The sequence below is a fragment of the Chironomus tepperi genome, unplaced genomic scaffold, assembly GCF_022539635.2.
Source record: "Chironomus tepperi strain 1889 unplaced genomic scaffold, CSIRO-AGI_Ctep_v1 contig_85, whole genome shotgun sequence".
NCBI lineage: Eukaryota > Metazoa > Arthropoda > Insecta > Diptera > Chironomidae > Chironomus > Chironomus tepperi.
Genome location: NW_027226207.1, coordinates 3,633,785 through 3,650,627, shown reverse-complemented (window position 1 = coordinate 3,650,627; position 16,843 = coordinate 3,633,785). Strand labels below are relative to the sequence as shown.

General features: G+C 33.4%; 7 protein-coding genes across 8 annotated transcripts; 2 read left to right on the top strand and 5 right to left on the bottom strand.

Annotated features, from left to right (window-relative positions):
* Positions 1–1,037: 1,037 nt before the first annotated feature.
* On the top strand, positions 1,038–3,930 carry Hsp83 (Heat shock protein 83). Its single transcript, XM_070634161.1, has 2 exons — positions 1,038–1,197; positions 1,499–3,930. Exon 2 carries the CDS (start codon positions 1,499–1,501, stop codon positions 3,638–3,640), a length of 2,142 nt encoding a protein of 713 aa, XP_070490262.1. The 5' UTR covers positions 1,038–1,197; the 3' UTR covers positions 3,641–3,930.
* A 651-nt stretch (positions 3,931–4,581) lies between these two features.
* On the bottom strand, positions 4,582–5,440 carry RpL37a (ribosomal protein L37a). Its single transcript, XM_070634550.1, has 4 exons — positions 5,379–5,440; positions 5,199–5,215; positions 4,995–5,130; positions 4,582–4,790 (listed from the first exon to the last, which is right to left on the bottom strand). The coding sequence occupies exons 2-4, from the start codon at positions 5,199–5,201 to the stop codon at positions 4,654–4,656; spliced, it is 276 nt and encodes a 91-aa protein (XP_070490651.1). The 5' UTR covers positions 5,202–5,215; positions 5,379–5,440; the 3' UTR covers positions 4,582–4,653.
* Positions 5,441–5,490: 50 nt separating this feature from the next.
* On the top strand, positions 5,491–6,931 carry LOC139086247 (tRNA pseudouridine(38/39) synthase). Its single transcript, XM_070634639.1, has one exon. It carries the CDS (start codon positions 5,525–5,527, stop codon positions 6,848–6,850), a length of 1,326 nt encoding a protein of 441 aa, XP_070490740.1. The 5' UTR covers positions 5,491–5,524; the 3' UTR covers positions 6,851–6,931.
* A 377-nt stretch (positions 6,932–7,308) lies between these two features.
* LOC139086440 (uncharacterized) lies at positions 7,309–8,424 on the bottom strand. The gene is made up of 4 exons (XM_070634897.1): positions 8,288–8,424; positions 7,742–8,157; positions 7,568–7,681; positions 7,309–7,504 (listed from the first exon to the last, which is right to left on the bottom strand). The coding sequence occupies exons 1-4, from the start codon at positions 8,417–8,419 to the stop codon at positions 7,336–7,338; spliced, it is 831 nt and encodes a 276-aa protein (XP_070490998.1). The 5' UTR covers positions 8,420–8,424; the 3' UTR covers positions 7,309–7,335.
* A 3,922-nt stretch (positions 8,425–12,346) lies between these two features.
* LOC139086601 (ribosomal RNA-processing protein 8) lies at positions 12,347–13,609 on the bottom strand. The gene is made up of 3 exons (XM_070635106.1): positions 13,406–13,609; positions 12,928–13,344; positions 12,347–12,867 (listed from the first exon to the last, which is right to left on the bottom strand). The coding sequence occupies exons 1-3, from the start codon at positions 13,570–13,572 to the stop codon at positions 12,417–12,419; spliced, it is 1,035 nt and encodes a 344-aa protein (XP_070491207.1). The 5' UTR covers positions 13,573–13,609; the 3' UTR covers positions 12,347–12,416.
* A 38-nt stretch (positions 13,610–13,647) lies between these two features.
* Positions 13,648–15,151, bottom strand: LOC139086602 (transmembrane protein 19). The gene is made up of 3 exons (XM_070635107.1): positions 14,918–15,151; positions 14,575–14,856; positions 13,648–14,513 (listed from the first exon to the last, which is right to left on the bottom strand). Exons 1-3 carry the CDS (start codon positions 15,033–15,035, stop codon positions 13,909–13,911), a joined length of 1,005 nt encoding a protein of 334 aa, XP_070491208.1. The 5' UTR covers positions 15,036–15,151; the 3' UTR covers positions 13,648–13,908.
* On the bottom strand, positions 15,004–16,708 carry mh (maternal haploid). 2 transcript variants are annotated; one of them, XM_070635104.1, is made up of 2 exons: positions 16,572–16,708; positions 15,004–16,510 (listed from the first exon to the last, which is right to left on the bottom strand). In XM_070635104.1, the coding sequence occupies exons 1-2, from the start codon at positions 16,652–16,654 to the stop codon at positions 15,295–15,297; spliced, it is 1,299 nt and encodes a 432-aa protein (XP_070491205.1). In that variant the 5' UTR covers positions 16,655–16,708; the 3' UTR covers positions 15,004–15,294. The 2 variants fall into 2 exon arrangements, with proteins under 2 accessions (XP_070491205.1, XP_070491206.1); XM_070635105.1 differs by having other exon boundaries at positions 15,004–16,499.
* Between the last annotated feature and the right edge of the window lie 135 nt (positions 16,709–16,843).

The following is a 16,843-nucleotide window of genomic DNA, read 5'->3' as shown; positions in this document are numbered from 1 at the left end:
CAAGAAATGATGGAGGATGTTGATTATCCCCAACAATTTATCCTCTATATCGCTTCTTGCTTAAGCCTTATTGGACATTCTTCAAATGCTTAAAAATTACTTTATAATTGATCTAGGTTGTCTAAAGAATCTTTCATTAAGTTGCTTAGGCAAAGATGGTGCCAAGCTAGGCATACATAGAGGCTTGGCATATGCATGTATAAGGCATATCAAAAAATTAAGTGGACATGCTGATTATCTTTAGGAACATCAATGTATGTGACCAAATTAAGATTTAATTTAGAATTTGAATATAATACATAAATATAGATAACATTCGATAGCATAAAAAGCAGTTTATTTCATAAAAACATAAAAATTTAGCATAATTTAATTATACTACCTGAATATAATTCTTCCAGAAATTTCTAGAAAAGTCTTCTTCATAAATATAACAAAATGTATAGGTAACCACAGAAATTCTAGAAAAGCTCGGCATTTCCTTTTCTTGAAAGTTCCATAGTGCTAGAAATAACGGTTTTTAGATATTCAAAAAAAGCAAATGTAGAGAGAGAGAAATTGAGAGAATCTCAAGAAAGCTCTTAACCGGAAGCATGTGCACTTTCTAGAACACTTTAATTAACAAATTATGAATGAAAAATGTATGAATTATGCCACCAAAATTGATTTTTATCATGTCCTTAGCATAATTAACAAAATGTATTAAATGAAAGTTGAAAATGCCTAAAATAAATTATGGAAAATTCTAGAAACTTCTAGAAGACGGAAACGGATTTTGAGAGAATTTGAGAGTAATTTTATAAGCCGGCATAATAAAGTTAGGGAAATTTGCAAAAATCACTAAATTAAATTAATTAATAATAGCATGCATTGAAAATCACAGAAAAAATTTCCATAAATAAAGTTAATTAATCTTAAAATTAATTTTTTGTTGATTTTATAGGGTGAAAAGTGTGTGACATCACATATGATTGAGCTTTTCTCTCACACAAACAAGCTTTACTCTCTAGAAAATTCTTTGTACTATAAAAGAAGGGGCTGTTGGTCGAGAAAATTTAATATTGAAGAAACACTTGAAGTGATAAAGCGAAATTTGTGAAAATTAAGAGAATTACTGAAGAAAGTGCTTAAAACCCATTTGAAACAATTAATTAAGGATATTTTGATAGTATTTGAAGTCTATATAAATCAAGAAAGGTATGTATCATTCATAAAATCCAGTAAAATTATCATAAACTTGAGCTACGTGATTTTCAAGAACCACGTTTTTTCGGCTTGTGAAAAAGTATCACATTACGTCCATTTTATCTCATTTATGCTACCTAGAATGACTAATTAAGGCGTTAAAAATGCGAGTCACGCCTTTAGAACCTATATTATTTCATAATTTGGCATAAATCTTACTTTTTCATAATGCTCCGAAAGTCTAGAATTTTCTATGAAAAACACATTAAAGTTAATCGATTTTAATTCCTCCATTTTATATTGTCCCTTTTAGATGCCTGATGCTGAAGTTTTCCAGTTCCAAGCTGAAATTGCTCAGCTTATGTCATTGATCATTAACACCTTCTATTCAAACAAGGAAATTTTCTTGCGTGAGTTGATCTCAAATTCATCTGATGCTTTGGATAAGATCCGTTATGAATCACTTACCGATCCATCGAAATTGGACTCCGGTAAGGAATTGTACATCAAGATTATTCCAAACAAAGAAGCCCGCACCTTGACCCTCATCGATACTGGTATTGGTATGACCAAATCTGATTTAGTCAACAATCTCGGAACAATCGCACGTTCAGGAACTAAGGCTTTCATGGAAGCTCTCCAAGCTGGTGCCGATATTTCTATGATTGGTCAATTCGGTGTTGGTTTCTACTCAGCATACTTGGTTGCCGATAAAGTCACCGTTCACTCAAAGAACAATGATGATGAACAATACATTTGGGAGTCATCTGCTGGTGGTAGCTTCACAATTGCTGTTGATGACGGTGAAGATTTAGGCCGTGGTACAAAGATTGTCTTGCACATCAAAGAAGATCAGACTGAATATTTGGAAGAATCAAAGATCAAGTCAATCGTCACAAAACATTCCCAATTCATTGGCTATCCAATCAAGTTGGTCTGTGAAAAGGAACGTGAGAAGGAAGTTAGCGACGATGAAGCTGAGGTTGAAGAACCAAAAGAAAAGAAGGAAGGTGAAGATGAGCCAAAGATTGAAGATGTTGGTGATGATGAGGATGCCGACAAGAGCTCAGAAAAGAAGAAGAAGACCGTTAAAGTTAAGTACACAGAAGACGAAGAACTTAACAAGACCAAGCCAATCTGGACACGTAATCCAGATGATATCACCACTGAAGAATATGGTGAATTCTACAAGAGCTTGACAAATGACTGGGAAGATCATTTGGCCGTTAAACATTTCAGTGTTGAAGGTCAACTTGAATTCCGTGCATTACTCTTTGTCCCACGTCGTATCCCATTCGATTTATTCGAAGCCAAAAAGAAGAAGAACAATATCAAATTGTATGTCCGTCGTGTATTCATCATGGACAACTGTGAAGATCTCATTCCTGATTACTTGAACTTCATGAAGGGAGTTGTTGATTCAGAAGATTTACCATTGAACATTTCTCGTGAAATGTTACAACAAAACAAGATTTTGAAAGTCATCCGTAAGAACCTTGTCAAGAAATGCTTAGAATTGTTCGAAGAACTCACAGAAGACAAGGAAGGTTTCAAGAAATTCTATGCTCAATTCAGCAAGAACTTGAAATTGGGAGTTCATGAAGACTCAACAAATCGTGCTAAATTGGCTGATTTATTGAGATTCCAAACATCTGCAAGTGGAGATGAAATGTGCTCATTAGGTGAATATGTTGGACGCATGAAGGAGAACCAAAAATCGATCTACTTCATTACTGGCGAAAGCAAGGAACAAGTTAGCAACTCTGCTTTCGTTGAACGCGTCAAGAAACGTGGATATGAAGTTGTATACATGACTGAACCAATCGATGAATATGTCATCCAGCAATTGAAAGAATACCAAGGAAAGCAACTCGTCTGCGTCACCAAGGAAGGACTTGAATTGCCAGAAGATGAAGATGAAAAGAAGAAGCGTGAAGAAGATAAGGCCAAGTTCGAAAATCTCTGCAAAGTCATGAAATCAGTCTTGGACAGCAAAGTAGAAAAGGTTATTGTTTCAAACCGTTTAGTCGAATCTCCATGCTGTATTGTTACATCTCAATATGGATGGTCTGCAAATATGGAACGTATTATGAAGGCACAAGCATTACGCGATACAACCACAATGGGTTATATGGCTGGCAAGAAGCATCTTGAAATCAATCCAGACCATTCAATCATTGAAACTTTACGTCAAAAGGCTGAAGCTGACAAGAATGATAAGGCTGTTAAAGATTTATGCATTTTACTCTATGAGACATCTTTATTGAGCTCTGGATTCTCATTAGACGAACCACAAGTTCATGCTGCCCGCATTTACCGTATGATCAAACTCGGTTTAGGAATCGATGAAGATGATACAATGACTGTTGAAGAAACACCTGCCGCCTCTTCATCGGATATGCCACCATTAGTCGATGATGCCGAAGATGCTTCACACATGGAGGAAGTTGATTAAATTATTTAATCATAACAAATTGACACAAAACACGAGTAACTTTAAATTCCTTAATTCACTTAAATTTCATAAGCGCTTTTTCTTTGATTTCATTTGCTCTAAACCAAATTTAAGATATTAATTATATTTTTGTTGTTCTTAATTTTCATATCATGGGTCATATTATTGAATAATTTATGATTTTGTACAACTCATTAAAGAATGAATATAGCTATAAGTTTTGGTTAGAAATACTGAAAAAGGAGAATAAAAAATCGAAAAAAATCAGATGTTAAAGATTCATCATAAAACACCTTTGTTCTGAATAACTCTTTGTGCCTTGATACTTTTATTTTACAGGAAAATTGTGAGTCATTCCAAAATTCATCCAAGTGACTCAATATTTTAATTAAATTTTTCTGGAATTTGATTAACTTATTATGATATATTCAATGATGGTCACAGTGATCAGCGCTCTCGTTTCCTTCGAAACAGCCATGAGCACGAAGGCTAATTAAAATCATTAAGCTATGAAAAATCAATACTTAATATTCAGGTCATGACCTGGCTTAATATGTGTACTTTAATGCTGCATTTTAAGAACATACGACATGTTTCGAGTTCATTGTTCGACTTTCACACTATGCCAGGATTATTTTAGGTACGCATTAATAGGAGCATTTAAATTTTGGCACCGTTCTATACTGTACTAAATGTTCATGTTATTTCAACGGTTTTCTTAAATTTAAAATTGTTCTGGTACAAATTTTTGGAAAATAAAAAAGTCGTTGATTTAAAAATTTTGAAATTCGGTTAATTTATTTGAATTTTATTTAGAATTATCAGATATTTTTTTGGCAACTAAAAATTTGGTCCATAAACTTATCTGAAAATAAATAGCTGTAAAGAATCTCTAAATAAATATCAACACTGAATTTTCGCGGATATTAAAAGAAAGTTAATTCAATAATCTTGAATTTATTGTTTTATTACAATAAAGATGGATTTTCACATTGGATTATTAAGCGATTAACTTATGCCTTTGTCTTGCGTGGCTTAGCTTGTGTTCCTTCACGGAATCCGTTGCGGAACTTGCGACGAACGACTTTCAAATAACGGCAACGTCCTGTTCCGGTGGTTCGTCGGCGCTTAGCTTTAACGGACCAGTTGTCTAAAATGATTTAAAAATGTTGTTAGTTAGAGTAAGTCGAAAATTCACTTTATGTTTGCGAATTTTGTTTATAATTGTAACCTTTGGATGTTAACCATGTAAACAAAATTCTCAAATTGAATTTAAATGGCAAACAGCACTTTAATCCACTGTAACTTCACAAATGTCTTGAAAGCACTGATTTATTATGATCGAAATACTCACATGAACGGGTTTTTGCTGCTGGATATCCACATCGAGCACATGTTGATTTCTGGATGTGATATGAGGATCGACCACAACGTCTGCACAACGTATGTGTCTTATTATGACGCTTACCAAAACTTGTAGTACCTTTCGTCTACAATAGAAATTGATAAATCAGGTTAATAAGGATGAAATTTATGAAAATTAATTTTTTCATCTTACCATTTCGACAAATTGCTCTGCACGACATGAAAAAAATTAAAATGAAGAAAAAATGTGATTAATTTAAGTATTAAGCTTCACGATTATAAAATTAACATGATCCATGGTCTTATGCACAATTTCCATCATAAACATATTAATTTTATGCAATTTAAAGCACTTTAATTAAATAAAATTTACCTCAATGATCTACTGTCAAGCCGAATTGGCATGAAAAGAACGAGATATTTTCACACCCCTCATAACCTGAAAATTTTAAAAAATTTCAAATCTTCTTACCCCCTTTGTTTACGTTTATTTTCAAAATTATTATTGACTCTGTAAAAATGGATAAAATTAAAGTTAATAAAAAGAAAAAGAACTTGACACCTGAGGAACTTAATGAATTAACAAAGGAGGACCTAGTTGAGAGGATAATTAAGTTGGAAGCTTATAATAAACAATTAAAACATATAATTGAAAAGAAGGTAAATTCAAAAGATCCGGAAAACGAAAATGAGGAACGAAAGAGGAAATTTGACTTTTCAAAGTCCCACAAGAGGCATGTCTTACTGAAATTCTGCTACTTAGGATGGAATTATAGTGGATATGTTGTTCAGGATGATACAATCGAGACTATTGAATATTATTTATTTAAAGCATTGAAGAAAGTTTGCTTAATAGATTCCAGAGAAACGAGCAATTATAATCGTTGTGGACGAACTGATAAAGGAGTATCAGCATTTGATCAAGTAGTCTCACTGGATCTTCGAAGCAAATTTGAATTTAAGGATCAATTGACAGAAGAAGCAATTAACGGTGAAATTAATTACTGTTCATTACTAAACAAGGTCCTTCCAAAAGAGATTCGTGCTATTTCGTGGATGCCTTTAATCTCATCAACTTACAGTGCTAGATTTGATTGTACAGACAGGACATATCGTTACTTTTTTCCTCGAGGCGACATGGACATTAATTTAATAGAAGAAGCATGCAAAAATCTTCTTGGATCTCATGACTTCAGGAACTTGTGTAAAATGGATGTTGGCAATGGCGTTGTCAATTATATCAGACGAATAGATGTAGCAACAATTAAGGAAGGACCGAAACATGAAACGCCGGATTATGACATGTTTTACTTAGAGATTAAAGGTAGTGCCTTTCTATGGCACATGATCAGGTGCATCGTTTCCGTTTTATTTTTGATTGGAGAGAAAAAAGAAAGTCCAGATGTCATTAAGGAACTATTAGATATTGAAAATAATGAGAAAAAGCCACAATATAGTTTAGCTAGTGAAATTCCATTAAATTTGTTCTTTTGTAACTTCCGTGAAGAATCACTGACCGAGGATGACATTCCTAGAAATATCGACATGGCCAATAAATGGGTATTCGGTGAGGAAAATCTCAGAGATATAATTACGGATCTTCAGGAACATTGGTGTGATGCTAGCGTAAAATCAGCTATGGTATTTGAAATGCTGCGAGTATTAAACAATGAATATAGCACAAGATATCCAGAAATGCCGAAAATCGTTAAACAAATGAAATCTTTAAATCGTGACTGTAACAGACGTGATTACATCAAACTTAGTGACCGTCAAAAATGCTCGACTTTAGAGGAACGAATAGATCATTATACTAAGAAAAGAAAGCTGATCAAAGAAGATTAAGAAATCAGGAACTTTTTAATTTAAGAACTACCTAACTTTTTTTACTTAAACCTGTTAATAAATTTAATTATTAAATTTAAAAGAAAATCAATCAAGTTTTCACTGAGAAAAATTTTCATCCTAAAATTTTCATTTCAAAATTGTTCGTTAAGCAGTTCAGACGTATTTTCGTTAATTAAAATTTTTTTAACAAAATGTTGAGACAATCAGTGACAAAATTACACGGCTCAATTGCTAGAATGGCACGTTTTCGTACTTACACAACAAAACCGCCTTGTGGCTTATGTCCTGAAGATCAAGAAACAAAAAATGAAAAAGAAGACGACTGCGATGAAAAAAATGACACGAATAAGCATAAAATGTGTAAAGAACATTGCGAAATGATGCCGGACGCAAAAGACCTGATGAACATGAAAAGCTTTGAATTGAAATCAAACTGCAAGTCGTTTCATTGGTGCTCAGAAGGACATGATCGATAATCTTTATTAATCATCATTTGGAATAAAATTTGATATTGAATAAAGCGGCGATACTTTGCACTCATTGTAGATTAATTCACAGTCACCTCCTTCTTTTCCGATTCTTTCAGCTTCCTCGTATAATTCCTTCTCTTCAATTTCATTTTCAGCATCAAACGATTGGTGGGCTGATGGTCTATGAAATGTAAGGGTAAACTGTTAGTAAAAGGATAAAATGAGATGATGTCACTTGACTTACGTTAGCAAAAAGTGCAAGATCTCCTTAACGACATCTTCATTCTCGTCAAAATGTATAGGATGCTTTGCAAGCTCACAAACACTTTTTAAGAGGCACTCTTCATTATATCCAGCACTAAAAATATTAAAAAGCTTTAGATATCATTTCCGATTGATCCTTGCTACTGTTTCTTACTATCCCAAAACGTCAATAATTCCATAATAAAACTGCCCAGCACTTATATCCGAGTCAAAAGAGATCATCCTTTTGTGCCTATGATGCTCGACAGTTTGATTTTTGAATGCTGCCTCTGTAGTTTCCATCTCATCGAATTCTGAGGCTTCTGTAGTCGTTGTAAGTTCTGTACTTGTTTCATCTGAAGCATCATTATTACGTTCATCTACTTCCTCACTTTCATCATTACTTTCAGCTATTCGTTCAAAAAAATTCACTAAAGGATTTGAAGCATGCGAGAGCTTTCTAGCCCAAAATATTGGTGAGTAAAAACTAGGAAGTTGATAAGGCAATTGATAATTAGTTTGGAATCCAAGGTTTAGGGCAACACGATGACTGTCTAAACTGGATATTCGAGAGATGAGACACATTGATGTCTGAAAAAGTAAATCGGTAAATACACTCATAATCGATTATTAATGTTTAAAGAGCAACGCAACATAGTCGCTACGTGTTAACGACATAAACAACACAACACTAGAATTTCACAAATCACAGTAAACTGACCTGCAACACCGAATATTGTGGAAATAGCAGAGACTTCTTTTGCCTCTTTGAACCCTTTTCCAGAACATTTTCACTTCCTAAAACTAGTTCATTGATCAAGATCAGACTTAAAAGATAAAAACACTTATTCATCTTATCTCCACGACGATTCAATTTACACTAAACAGTAATAATTGATCATTACTGGATGAAATGAAGAGGTGCTAATTGCAGCATTATATGGGTCATTGGAATTGAAAAGAAAATAATAAACGTGAATGGTTAGAACTGGTCAAAATTTTACTTTTTATTCAGACAGGAAAGAATCTTAAAAATTTAACACAACAGAACATTCTTGGGTGGTCACTTCTGGCGATTTGAAGTCACTTGATTTAGTGAAAGTTTTGACTATCGTCTTGTTAATCTCCTGACATTCGTTTGGCACACATCCGCGAACATTTGACATCTTTGATTTGCTGCTATGATGGGTTGAGATTCCTTTGCGAATTTTTGGGGTTGTTGTGTATGTAAATGCTGATTTTGTACTCATTTTGACAATCGATGATGTCTGGGTGAGCTTTTGTGTGAAAATTCTTGATGCTGACTGCATATTTGAGGAACTGAGAATTTATTTTTGATGCTTTGAATTCCAAAACGTTTCAAATTGAAATGCGAAAATTTCATTGAATTTTCCAGCAAATGTTTACTGAGATTTGTTTGATAATGCGATGTCAAATTGTATGAATATTACAAAATAATAGGCAATTGAGGATATCATCTGAAAGGAATTGTAAAGTCATCATAACCTAAAAATGTATCCATGCTTACCATAACAATCAACGAAATGTCAAACTCGAACAATCCACAAGAACTCTTAGCAGACAATCCTCTCGTTTGATTCCCAAAAAACTGCAGTGTAATTGGTGAACATACATTACAATTCATCAACTTGTAGATTAATTTAGATGTCCTATCGTTCTCACATTCAGTCATATGACACATGAGTATCAATAGAACTTTTAGTGCCGTAAAGTAGACACTCCAATATAAATTGACGAATATTAAATTTCTATTATTATCAGTTTCATAGAAAAATGCTCGATAGGCACAGAATAGTGTGAAAAATATAAAAAAATGAGAGAGAAATATCCTTTTTTATTTAACAAAAATGACATAATGGCGGAGCTTCTTAAAATTTGCTCGATGTTAGCCTTAGACGGCTTTAAATGTATCAGTAATTAAGAATCATAAATTTGTTAGGTACATGCTTACCATAACAATCAACGAAATGTCAAACTCGAACAATCCACAAGAACTCTTTGAGCAGACAATCCTCTCGTTTGATTCCCAAAAACTTGAACTTCGTCCTTTTTTGATGGCTGCAGTGTAATTGGTGAACAGACATTACAATTCATCAACTTGTAGAGGATGACTTTCTGTGCATTTGACACAGCGGGATTCGAAGCCACAGTTCTTTGAAGTGTGTCCCCACTGTTGACAGTTGTAGCATTGCGTGATACCTTCTTGAGTTTTTCCCATCTAACTATAATGTTCTCACATTCAGTCATATGACACATGAGTATCAATAGAACTTTTAGTGCCGTAAATGTAGACACTCCAATATAAATTGACGAATATTAAATTTTTATTATTATCAGTTTCATAGAAAAATGCTCGATAGGCACAGATGATTTGAGGACTTTGCAGTCCTTTTCCTTCCAATCTACTGTTGTTTCACACTACTATGACACTTGAAATTAAATTATTTATTCGAATGAATCGTGAAAAATATAAACAGGAACACAATTCCTGTACACAGCATAAGTTGAAAACCGAAAGTGAAGTTGACAAGTTCAATACACTTAATTAAATTAAGGTGAATGAATTGTAATGTTGTCAATAAATTTTCGGTTGATTGTGATGCGACCTGCCTTACTGAATTATTAAACAGCCTGTCCTTATCGATGATCAGACCGCTAAAAATAGAATTATGAGGTTATAATACTTAGACAGCAGATTAGACTGCCTTAATTAAATTTTGATAACAATTTACCTCATCACATCATTAAGTACACCGAATCTCCTATATATAGCCCCATGAAACAGAATAGCCCAAAACATACAGAAGCTAAAATTTATCGATAAATACACAAAGTGCATCAAGACCTGAATCACATTGTCATATTCCAAAAAGCTGTTCATTAAGATGATTCCAATAAGTGTCATTACCACAACAGCACCAAATAAGGATAACAGAAGCTTCAAAAAGTAATCAGCACCTGAATTAACTCCAATATGCCAAAAACTTTCATCAATTATGTCAATCAGCTTAGCAAACTTCCAAATTTTGTTGCGGAACATAAAGACACAGACCATAGAAGTCAAACTGACAAGAGATATGGAAGTGATCACAACTTTTATGACATAGTGTAGTAGTAACTTTCCAGGAAAATGTTCAGACGTAAAGATTTCCGAATAGTATGCCAAAATACATCCAACTGTCAAATTAGCAGTCAGACATAGAAAATCTATCAATGTGACAGAAACTTTCTCATCCTGAGTGCTTTTGACGCTAAAAGTTCCATATCCAAATAGTTTGAGCCACTTTGAAGCTAAAATTAAGTTGTGTCTGAATGACATTATTTTCACTACTAATGAATATGTAGCATATACAGGAAGAGGAACTAATGATTTGATTAATTATTAATTCAAATTAATTACATTATGGATATCCTTTGAGTATAATCAATTCCTCAGTGTCATTTCAAACTGTACGAATATTATTAGGTAGTAGACAATTGTTGAAAACATCTGGAAGTGATCCACAGTCATCAAATGAATATCGTATATTAATCACCTAAAATTTACCATTCCAAATAGCTGGGAGTCAAAATAAAATAATCCACAGCTGCTTTTTGACGACTGTCCAACGACTTGATTCCCTAAAGACTTTAATATTGCTGGATCACAGACATTCCGGCTTATTAATCTATTGATGATCCTTGATGTCTCATAATTTTGTTTTTCTGTCATACAGCATAAAACAAGTACGATTGTCTTAATTGTATTGAGATACAGGCACCAATAAATGCTCATAAAAGTCACGTTCCTTTGTCCATACGTTTTAATGCTGGTCGACTTGTAAGACGAGAAGAAAGTAAAGAATGTGAAGAAATCGGAAATGCCAACACAAAGCATGGCTTGAAAGCCAAAAATTTCGTTAATTAATTTGATGGACTTGATGAGATAAGAATGGATCAATTGCAGTGAATTAATTAAAGTCTCTACATTTGGTAATGTAGTTACTCTGCTGGATGTCATAATATTCCTGTAATTAATCTGTCTATTAAGCACATCTACCTATATTATTAATACACAGCTTACAAAAGCACATTGTTCATGATTTTGAACCTCCTGTATAAAGCTACATGGAAAAGCTTCATCCACAGCAAGCAAAAGCAAAAACTAGTCACTAGATAGATAAAATGTATAGCCACAATTGGCTTTTTGTAATATTTAAAGTGAAATAGCATGACAAAAGCACCGACGGCAATAAACAGCATTAAAATTATAAAATAAGTTCCATAAATCTTTTTCGCATGCTTAAACTCAGTATTAATGTTGACTTCATGAAACTTTATATCAATTCCATGAATTATGTTGATGAGCTTCCAAACTTTATTGCTGAATGCAAAGCAACAGATCATTGAAATCGTGCAGGTGATTCCAGCTGCTACCATCGTGAATTTACCGACATAAGTCATTAGAGTCTTTTCAGTGATATAGTCCGGATTGTAAATTGATGCTCGATAAGTCATGAATCCAGCAATTAATAGATTGATGGCAAATAACAGGATATCCTTGAATGTGACTATGATTTTGCTTTCATCTTTCTTATTTAGGCTGAATGTGGCGTATCCAAAAACTTTAAGGATGCTTGATGTTGTCCATGCTATATCGAGCACCGATGTGTTTGACATTTTGATGGTTACTGAATTAGGTTGTTTGGTTATTACTTAATTAAGCTTCAATTAATTATGAAAAGTGCTATTAATTCCTAGAAATATCCAAAGTTGGTCATTAAGTTTCACAGAAAATAAGAAAATGATCAAATTTATTCAAAATAATTATTTAGTGTCTCAGACATCAATTAACGCTTCTTGTAAAGACAAGGCTTAAGACTAAAGTTCGGTACTTTCTTATTGAAACTATTAACATCATGAGTCTTTTTAAATGTAAAGAAGAAGAAGAGCTTGTCATTGATATCCTTGTTGATGAGCTCAAATCCACATTTCTGCACAAAATCTACAAAAACGCCAACTTTATCAAATCTGGAAGATACTTCCGCAATTTTTATCAAGCCATTCATCTTTAAAATGCGATTTGCCTCAATGAAAAAGTCTTTAAGATTAGTACCCATTAAGGATAAGCAGTACGTGACGACATTAATGCTGTTTGATTCTATTGGAACTTTTGACATGTCTGCCTTAATTACTCCTTCAACATTAGAAACAAGATCAATTGAATACACTTTTTGAAGAACTGACTTCTCTAATCTAGCATCTCCACATCCCATATCCACGATTACGTAGTTCTTTGGCCTATAAATAATCCATAGAAATAATGAATGTCCTAAAAATATGAAAGTATATCCAACTTACATCTTGTTAATCTGTTTAATCAATCGATCTAATGGATTCATTGGCCATTGACTAACTTGATGTCTATATCCTTCATGGTATGCTGTGAAAGCGCTTTCGTCTTCGTCAAAAATTTTCATGGCTTCCGCTGATGGATTTGAGTACAGCTGTTCATTAATATATCTAAATCTGGATCCTTTTAATGACTCTCGGAGCTTTTCTTCATATGACAATGGCCTGCTTTCTTCCTCTTCATTGTTTTCTTTCTTTTCTGTCTCTACGATGTGTTGTTTCTTTTTCCTTTTTTCAGGAATCACTTCCTTTTCCTTTTCCCTTTCTAGTGCTTCCTTTTTGCGTTTTCGTTCTCGCCTCTTTTTCGATTTTGTTGGTGATTCTTCTGGTCCATCTGATTCTTCCAATCCATAATATTTTGGTGCTCTATTGTTATAGTGCGCAATTAGTTAATTTAAGTGTTTGCCGACAATTTTTTGATACGAACCTAACCCATTTTCCAGCTTCGGAATCATCTAGCATTTCTTCATGTTTCCTTTTACGTTTCTTATTCTTCTTGCTTTTGGCATTCTTGTTTAATGAAAAACTGAGGTCATTACTGTTACCACCAACGTCTTCCCAAGAGTCATTTTCCTGAAATAGCTTACTTTCCATTTAATTAAATAATTTTTGAGTTTTCACTGAAAATTTTTTATAAACAAAACAAATGAATGAAAAATTCAAAAAAAGTTCGTTAATAAATATAAAAACTTTATTAAAATTAATGGAAATCTTGACAAATATCCTTGATTTAACCAGATATAACAATTGGAGTACGCTAAACAAATAGTTGTTTATGCATATTTGCATTTAATAGGACGTTTTGAATTAGTAAAATGGATTTATTCGATTTCTGAGTTTTCACTGGATGTCTATTGAATTCCAGTTGATTAGCGCTGCTTATCAGACTAGTTCCCTTCTCCAAAATTTAAAAGACTATAAAGGACCCGATTAAAAAAGTGTAAAAAAGTTCCAAAATGGATGCGCAATAACTGGTATTGCGATGGCAGTGAATATGCAACTGAGGAGATTAACGCTGTGATTATTGAGAATCTTACGTCCACTAATTTTAATAACTTTCTCTTCAATTTCCTCAACAATGAATCCTTCAGGCGTTTGGCCTGAAAACTGACAAGTTGCACCTAAAAATGAGTCTACAGCTGACCCTAAAAGTCCAGCAATACCACCCATAAGAATTATTGGATATTGTGGTGGACTATCAATAAGTAAGTCACGATCAATGAATATTATAGTCGAAATATAATAAGAAAAGCCAATTAAAAGTCCTCCAAGAAAACTGACAAAAAAGCCCCATTTTGAGACTCCTCCATTAGTTCCTTTTGGAACCCTTCTTCTAATATTTGTAATCAACACTGGATCTGATGTTGAAAAAATGCCTAATTCCGATGACCATGTATCACCTGTCACACATGCAATTGATGCCAAAAAGGAAATACCCAGTAAAGATGCATTATAATTATTCACAAAGTCAATAGGTCTCTCTCCGACACCGAGTTCTAACAAATGAGCAATAGCTATAAATCCTCCGACACCTCCTAAAAATAGAAATTCATTTAAATATATTTTGTTTACAATAAATAAGCACTAAGTTATTACCATTACAAAGAACTTGCACCCAGTTCCTTTGACCACCAACTTTAAAATCTTTTTCAATCTTTTTCTTAAAATCTTGCCTGTACTTTGTCGCTTTGGAACTGCTGAAGAAGAATGTTGCTAGTACAATAAGATAGACAGGCGATGCAAATGCCATCAATAAAGCCACTATAATTCCAAAAATTGCTCCGGATCTATTAACTGATCGTTTCTTATATCCATAAATCATAAATAGGAACGGAAAAAACGTCGATAGAAACGAACGTAAAGGTGTCAATGAAAAGTCTAGAGTTATGTCAAAGATTAATTAGATTACATTGTCAATGATTTATCACTGAATATTTACCGTTAGTATTGGAAAATGTAGAGAAGCTTTTCCCTAAAATCCATATTATTAATGATACAGGCACAGATACAAGAACACAAATCAGATCTCTAAGTTTCCAGCAATTAGCTGACTCCATCCTTAATTTTAAATCTTTATTAATGAACTTTTTAAAAATAGATATGAATGTAGGTAAATAAATATACGGAATCAAGGGGTACACAGCTTTAACAAAATTACTAGTGGATAATAAGCATGTGACGAGAATCGAAAACCGTTATGAACAAAAACTTAAATTTAGTCTAAATGTTTAAAAACCGTACAATTCCAAACAGGTTTTCAACAGTAATTTATGGAATTGTATGGCTTTCAGCATTAACAGATACTAATCAGTCTCATTAAGGTGATTCCTTCAACATTTGAATAGTAAGGCATTCGTCCAAGTGCTGATTAACTTCATTTACATTGATCTTCTTATTGCAAATTGGACATTCACAGGTTGTTGGCTCATCCTCGTTCTTGATTTTTACTTCCTCTTTAATGTCAATAGGATTATAATCTATGGCAATTGAGTCGTCGAACTGATCATCAATCAATATAATGTCATCATCGTCATCAAATTCGTGCATAACTTCAATTTTTATGGATTTATGTATTTGATGCTCCGGAATTTCTGATTTTATTTCGATAACTTCTAATTTTGGTCTCTTTGCTGCTGATGTTCCTGGAGGATCTTTCTTCGTATTGAACATGTCTAACAGACGACTTCGTCCACTTCCAGAGCCACCAAGTTTAGTTCCTTGACTGTCTGGGATTATTTTAATTTTATCAGGTTCACCAGAAGTAATTGCTTTGGAAGTTGATGGTCCTTGAATGATTTTATCGATATCAGGTTCTGAAAAGTCTGATGAGGTATTGAGTGAAATATTTGGGAAAAATTTTCGAATATCATTGTCTTTTGGTTTCTGATCTTTAGGATTCGGGTCCTTTGCCTTTACTGGAACTTTTCTTTTGGTTGGTCCATCAGATTTTGGCTTAACTTCTCTTGTCTTTTTCTTTTCAACCTTTTCTGGTTCCTTAACTTTGATAAAGGTACCGCCACATTTTTGCATATGCTGACTCCACCAAAAATCGTTTTTACTGGGTGCACGATTGGATGTTCGTTTGACATATCCAAAATAAGGTTTTTGTGTACGGCAGGGTCCATCACATCTCCACCAATGTTTCTTGTATAGTTCGACTTCATCATGGAAAGTATGATACACAGTTATGTTAGTTCCTGCTAAACGATTTATTTCGTGCATTTTTGCTAAGAAATTCTTTCCATGACCGCCGTTTTCCTCCAAAATTCCTCGAATAAAATTGAATGCGTGGATCATCTCGTGCAGGAGAGTTTCAACTAGTTCTTTTCGGGATCTGAGTTTCAGAAGTGGCTCACTTAAGCGTATAATACATGACATTTGTCCACGACTTCGACGAGAATAACAAATTCCAGCACATTGATACATCCTCTTACTCCATTCTAATTCCACACAAGCTAGATTTCCATTGAAAAATTTGAAATTAAAGTTTCGGAAGAGATTGTGGATGTCTGGTGCAGGATCTTTTAGTTCCCTTGAAATAAATTTCACAATCAACAAAAGATTTTTAGACATCTTTCATTCTTTATGCTTACCATTCAGGATTTACGAGATTTTGTGTAGAATTAAGGTCCATTGTTGTTCTGGATGCTCTAGCAGGTACTACAAATGTCGCCATAAAGCTTAAATCACTAGAATTCTATAAATAAATTTTATTAACTGTATTTGGATACAAAATAAGTTCTAAATAGTCAGTTCTAAAACTTTTTACTGGGAAAACGAATTTTAAAATTTGAAAAGGTCGTTAAATAAGAAGTAAAATCCAGTGACGACACAATAACAAATCTGAAATTCAAAACAAAATTCA

Bases quoted from the DNA above. Each gene is read 5' to 3' on its own strand.
- Hsp83 (XM_070634161.1), top strand. From the start codon at position 1,499: ATGCCTGATGCTGAAGTTTTCCAGTTCCAAGCTGAAATTGCTCAGCTT.
- RpL37a (XM_070634550.1), bottom strand. The intron at 4,791-4,994 runs GTGAGTATTTCG...AAATCATTTTAG, and splicing joins AGCAGCAAAAACCCGTTCAT to ACAACTGGTCCGTTAAAGCT.
- LOC139086247 (XM_070634639.1), top strand. From the start codon at position 5,525: ATGGATAAAATTAAAGTTAATAAAAAGAAAAAGAACTTGACACCTGAG.
- LOC139086440 (XM_070634897.1), bottom strand. From the start codon at position 8,419: ATGAATAAGTGTTTTTATCTTTTAAGTCTGATCTTGATCAATGAACTA. The intron at 8,158-8,287 runs GTCAGTTTACTG...TTACTTTTTCAG, and splicing joins CACAATATTCGGTGTTGCAG to ACATCAATGTGTCTCATCTC. The intron at 7,682-7,741 runs GTAAGAAACAGT...TAATATTTTTAG, and splicing joins ATTATTGACGTTTTGGGATA to TGCTGGATATAATGAAGAGT.
- LOC139086601 (XM_070635106.1), bottom strand. From the start codon at position 13,572: ATGGAAAGTAAGCTATTTCAGGAAAATGACTCTTGGGAAGACGTTGGT. The intron at 13,345-13,405 runs GTTCGTATCAAA...CTATAACAATAG, and splicing joins GAAGCTGGAAAATGGGTTAG to AGCACCAAAATATTATGGAT. The intron at 12,868-12,927 runs GTAAGTTGGATA...GATTATTTATAG, and splicing joins ATTAAACAGATTAACAAGAT to GCCAAAGAACTACGTAATCG.
- LOC139086602 (XM_070635107.1), bottom strand. From the start codon at position 15,035: ATGGAGTCAGCTAATTGCTGGAAACTTAGAGATCTGATTTGTGTTCTT. The intron at 14,857-14,917 runs GTAAATATTCAG...ACATAACTCTAG, and splicing joins TACATTTTCCAATACTAACG to ACTTTTCATTGACACCTTTA. The intron at 14,514-14,574 runs GTAATAACTTAG...TTCTATTTTTAG, and splicing joins GGTGCAAGTTCTTTGTAATG to GAGGTGTCGGAGGATTTATA.
- mh (XM_070635104.1), bottom strand. From the start codon at position 16,654: ATGGCGACATTTGTAGTACCTGCTAGAGCATCCAGAACAACAATGGAC. The intron at 16,511-16,571 runs GTAAGCATAAAG...ATTTATTTCAAG, and splicing joins AATCTCGTAAATCCTGAATG to GGAACTAAAAGATCCTGCAC.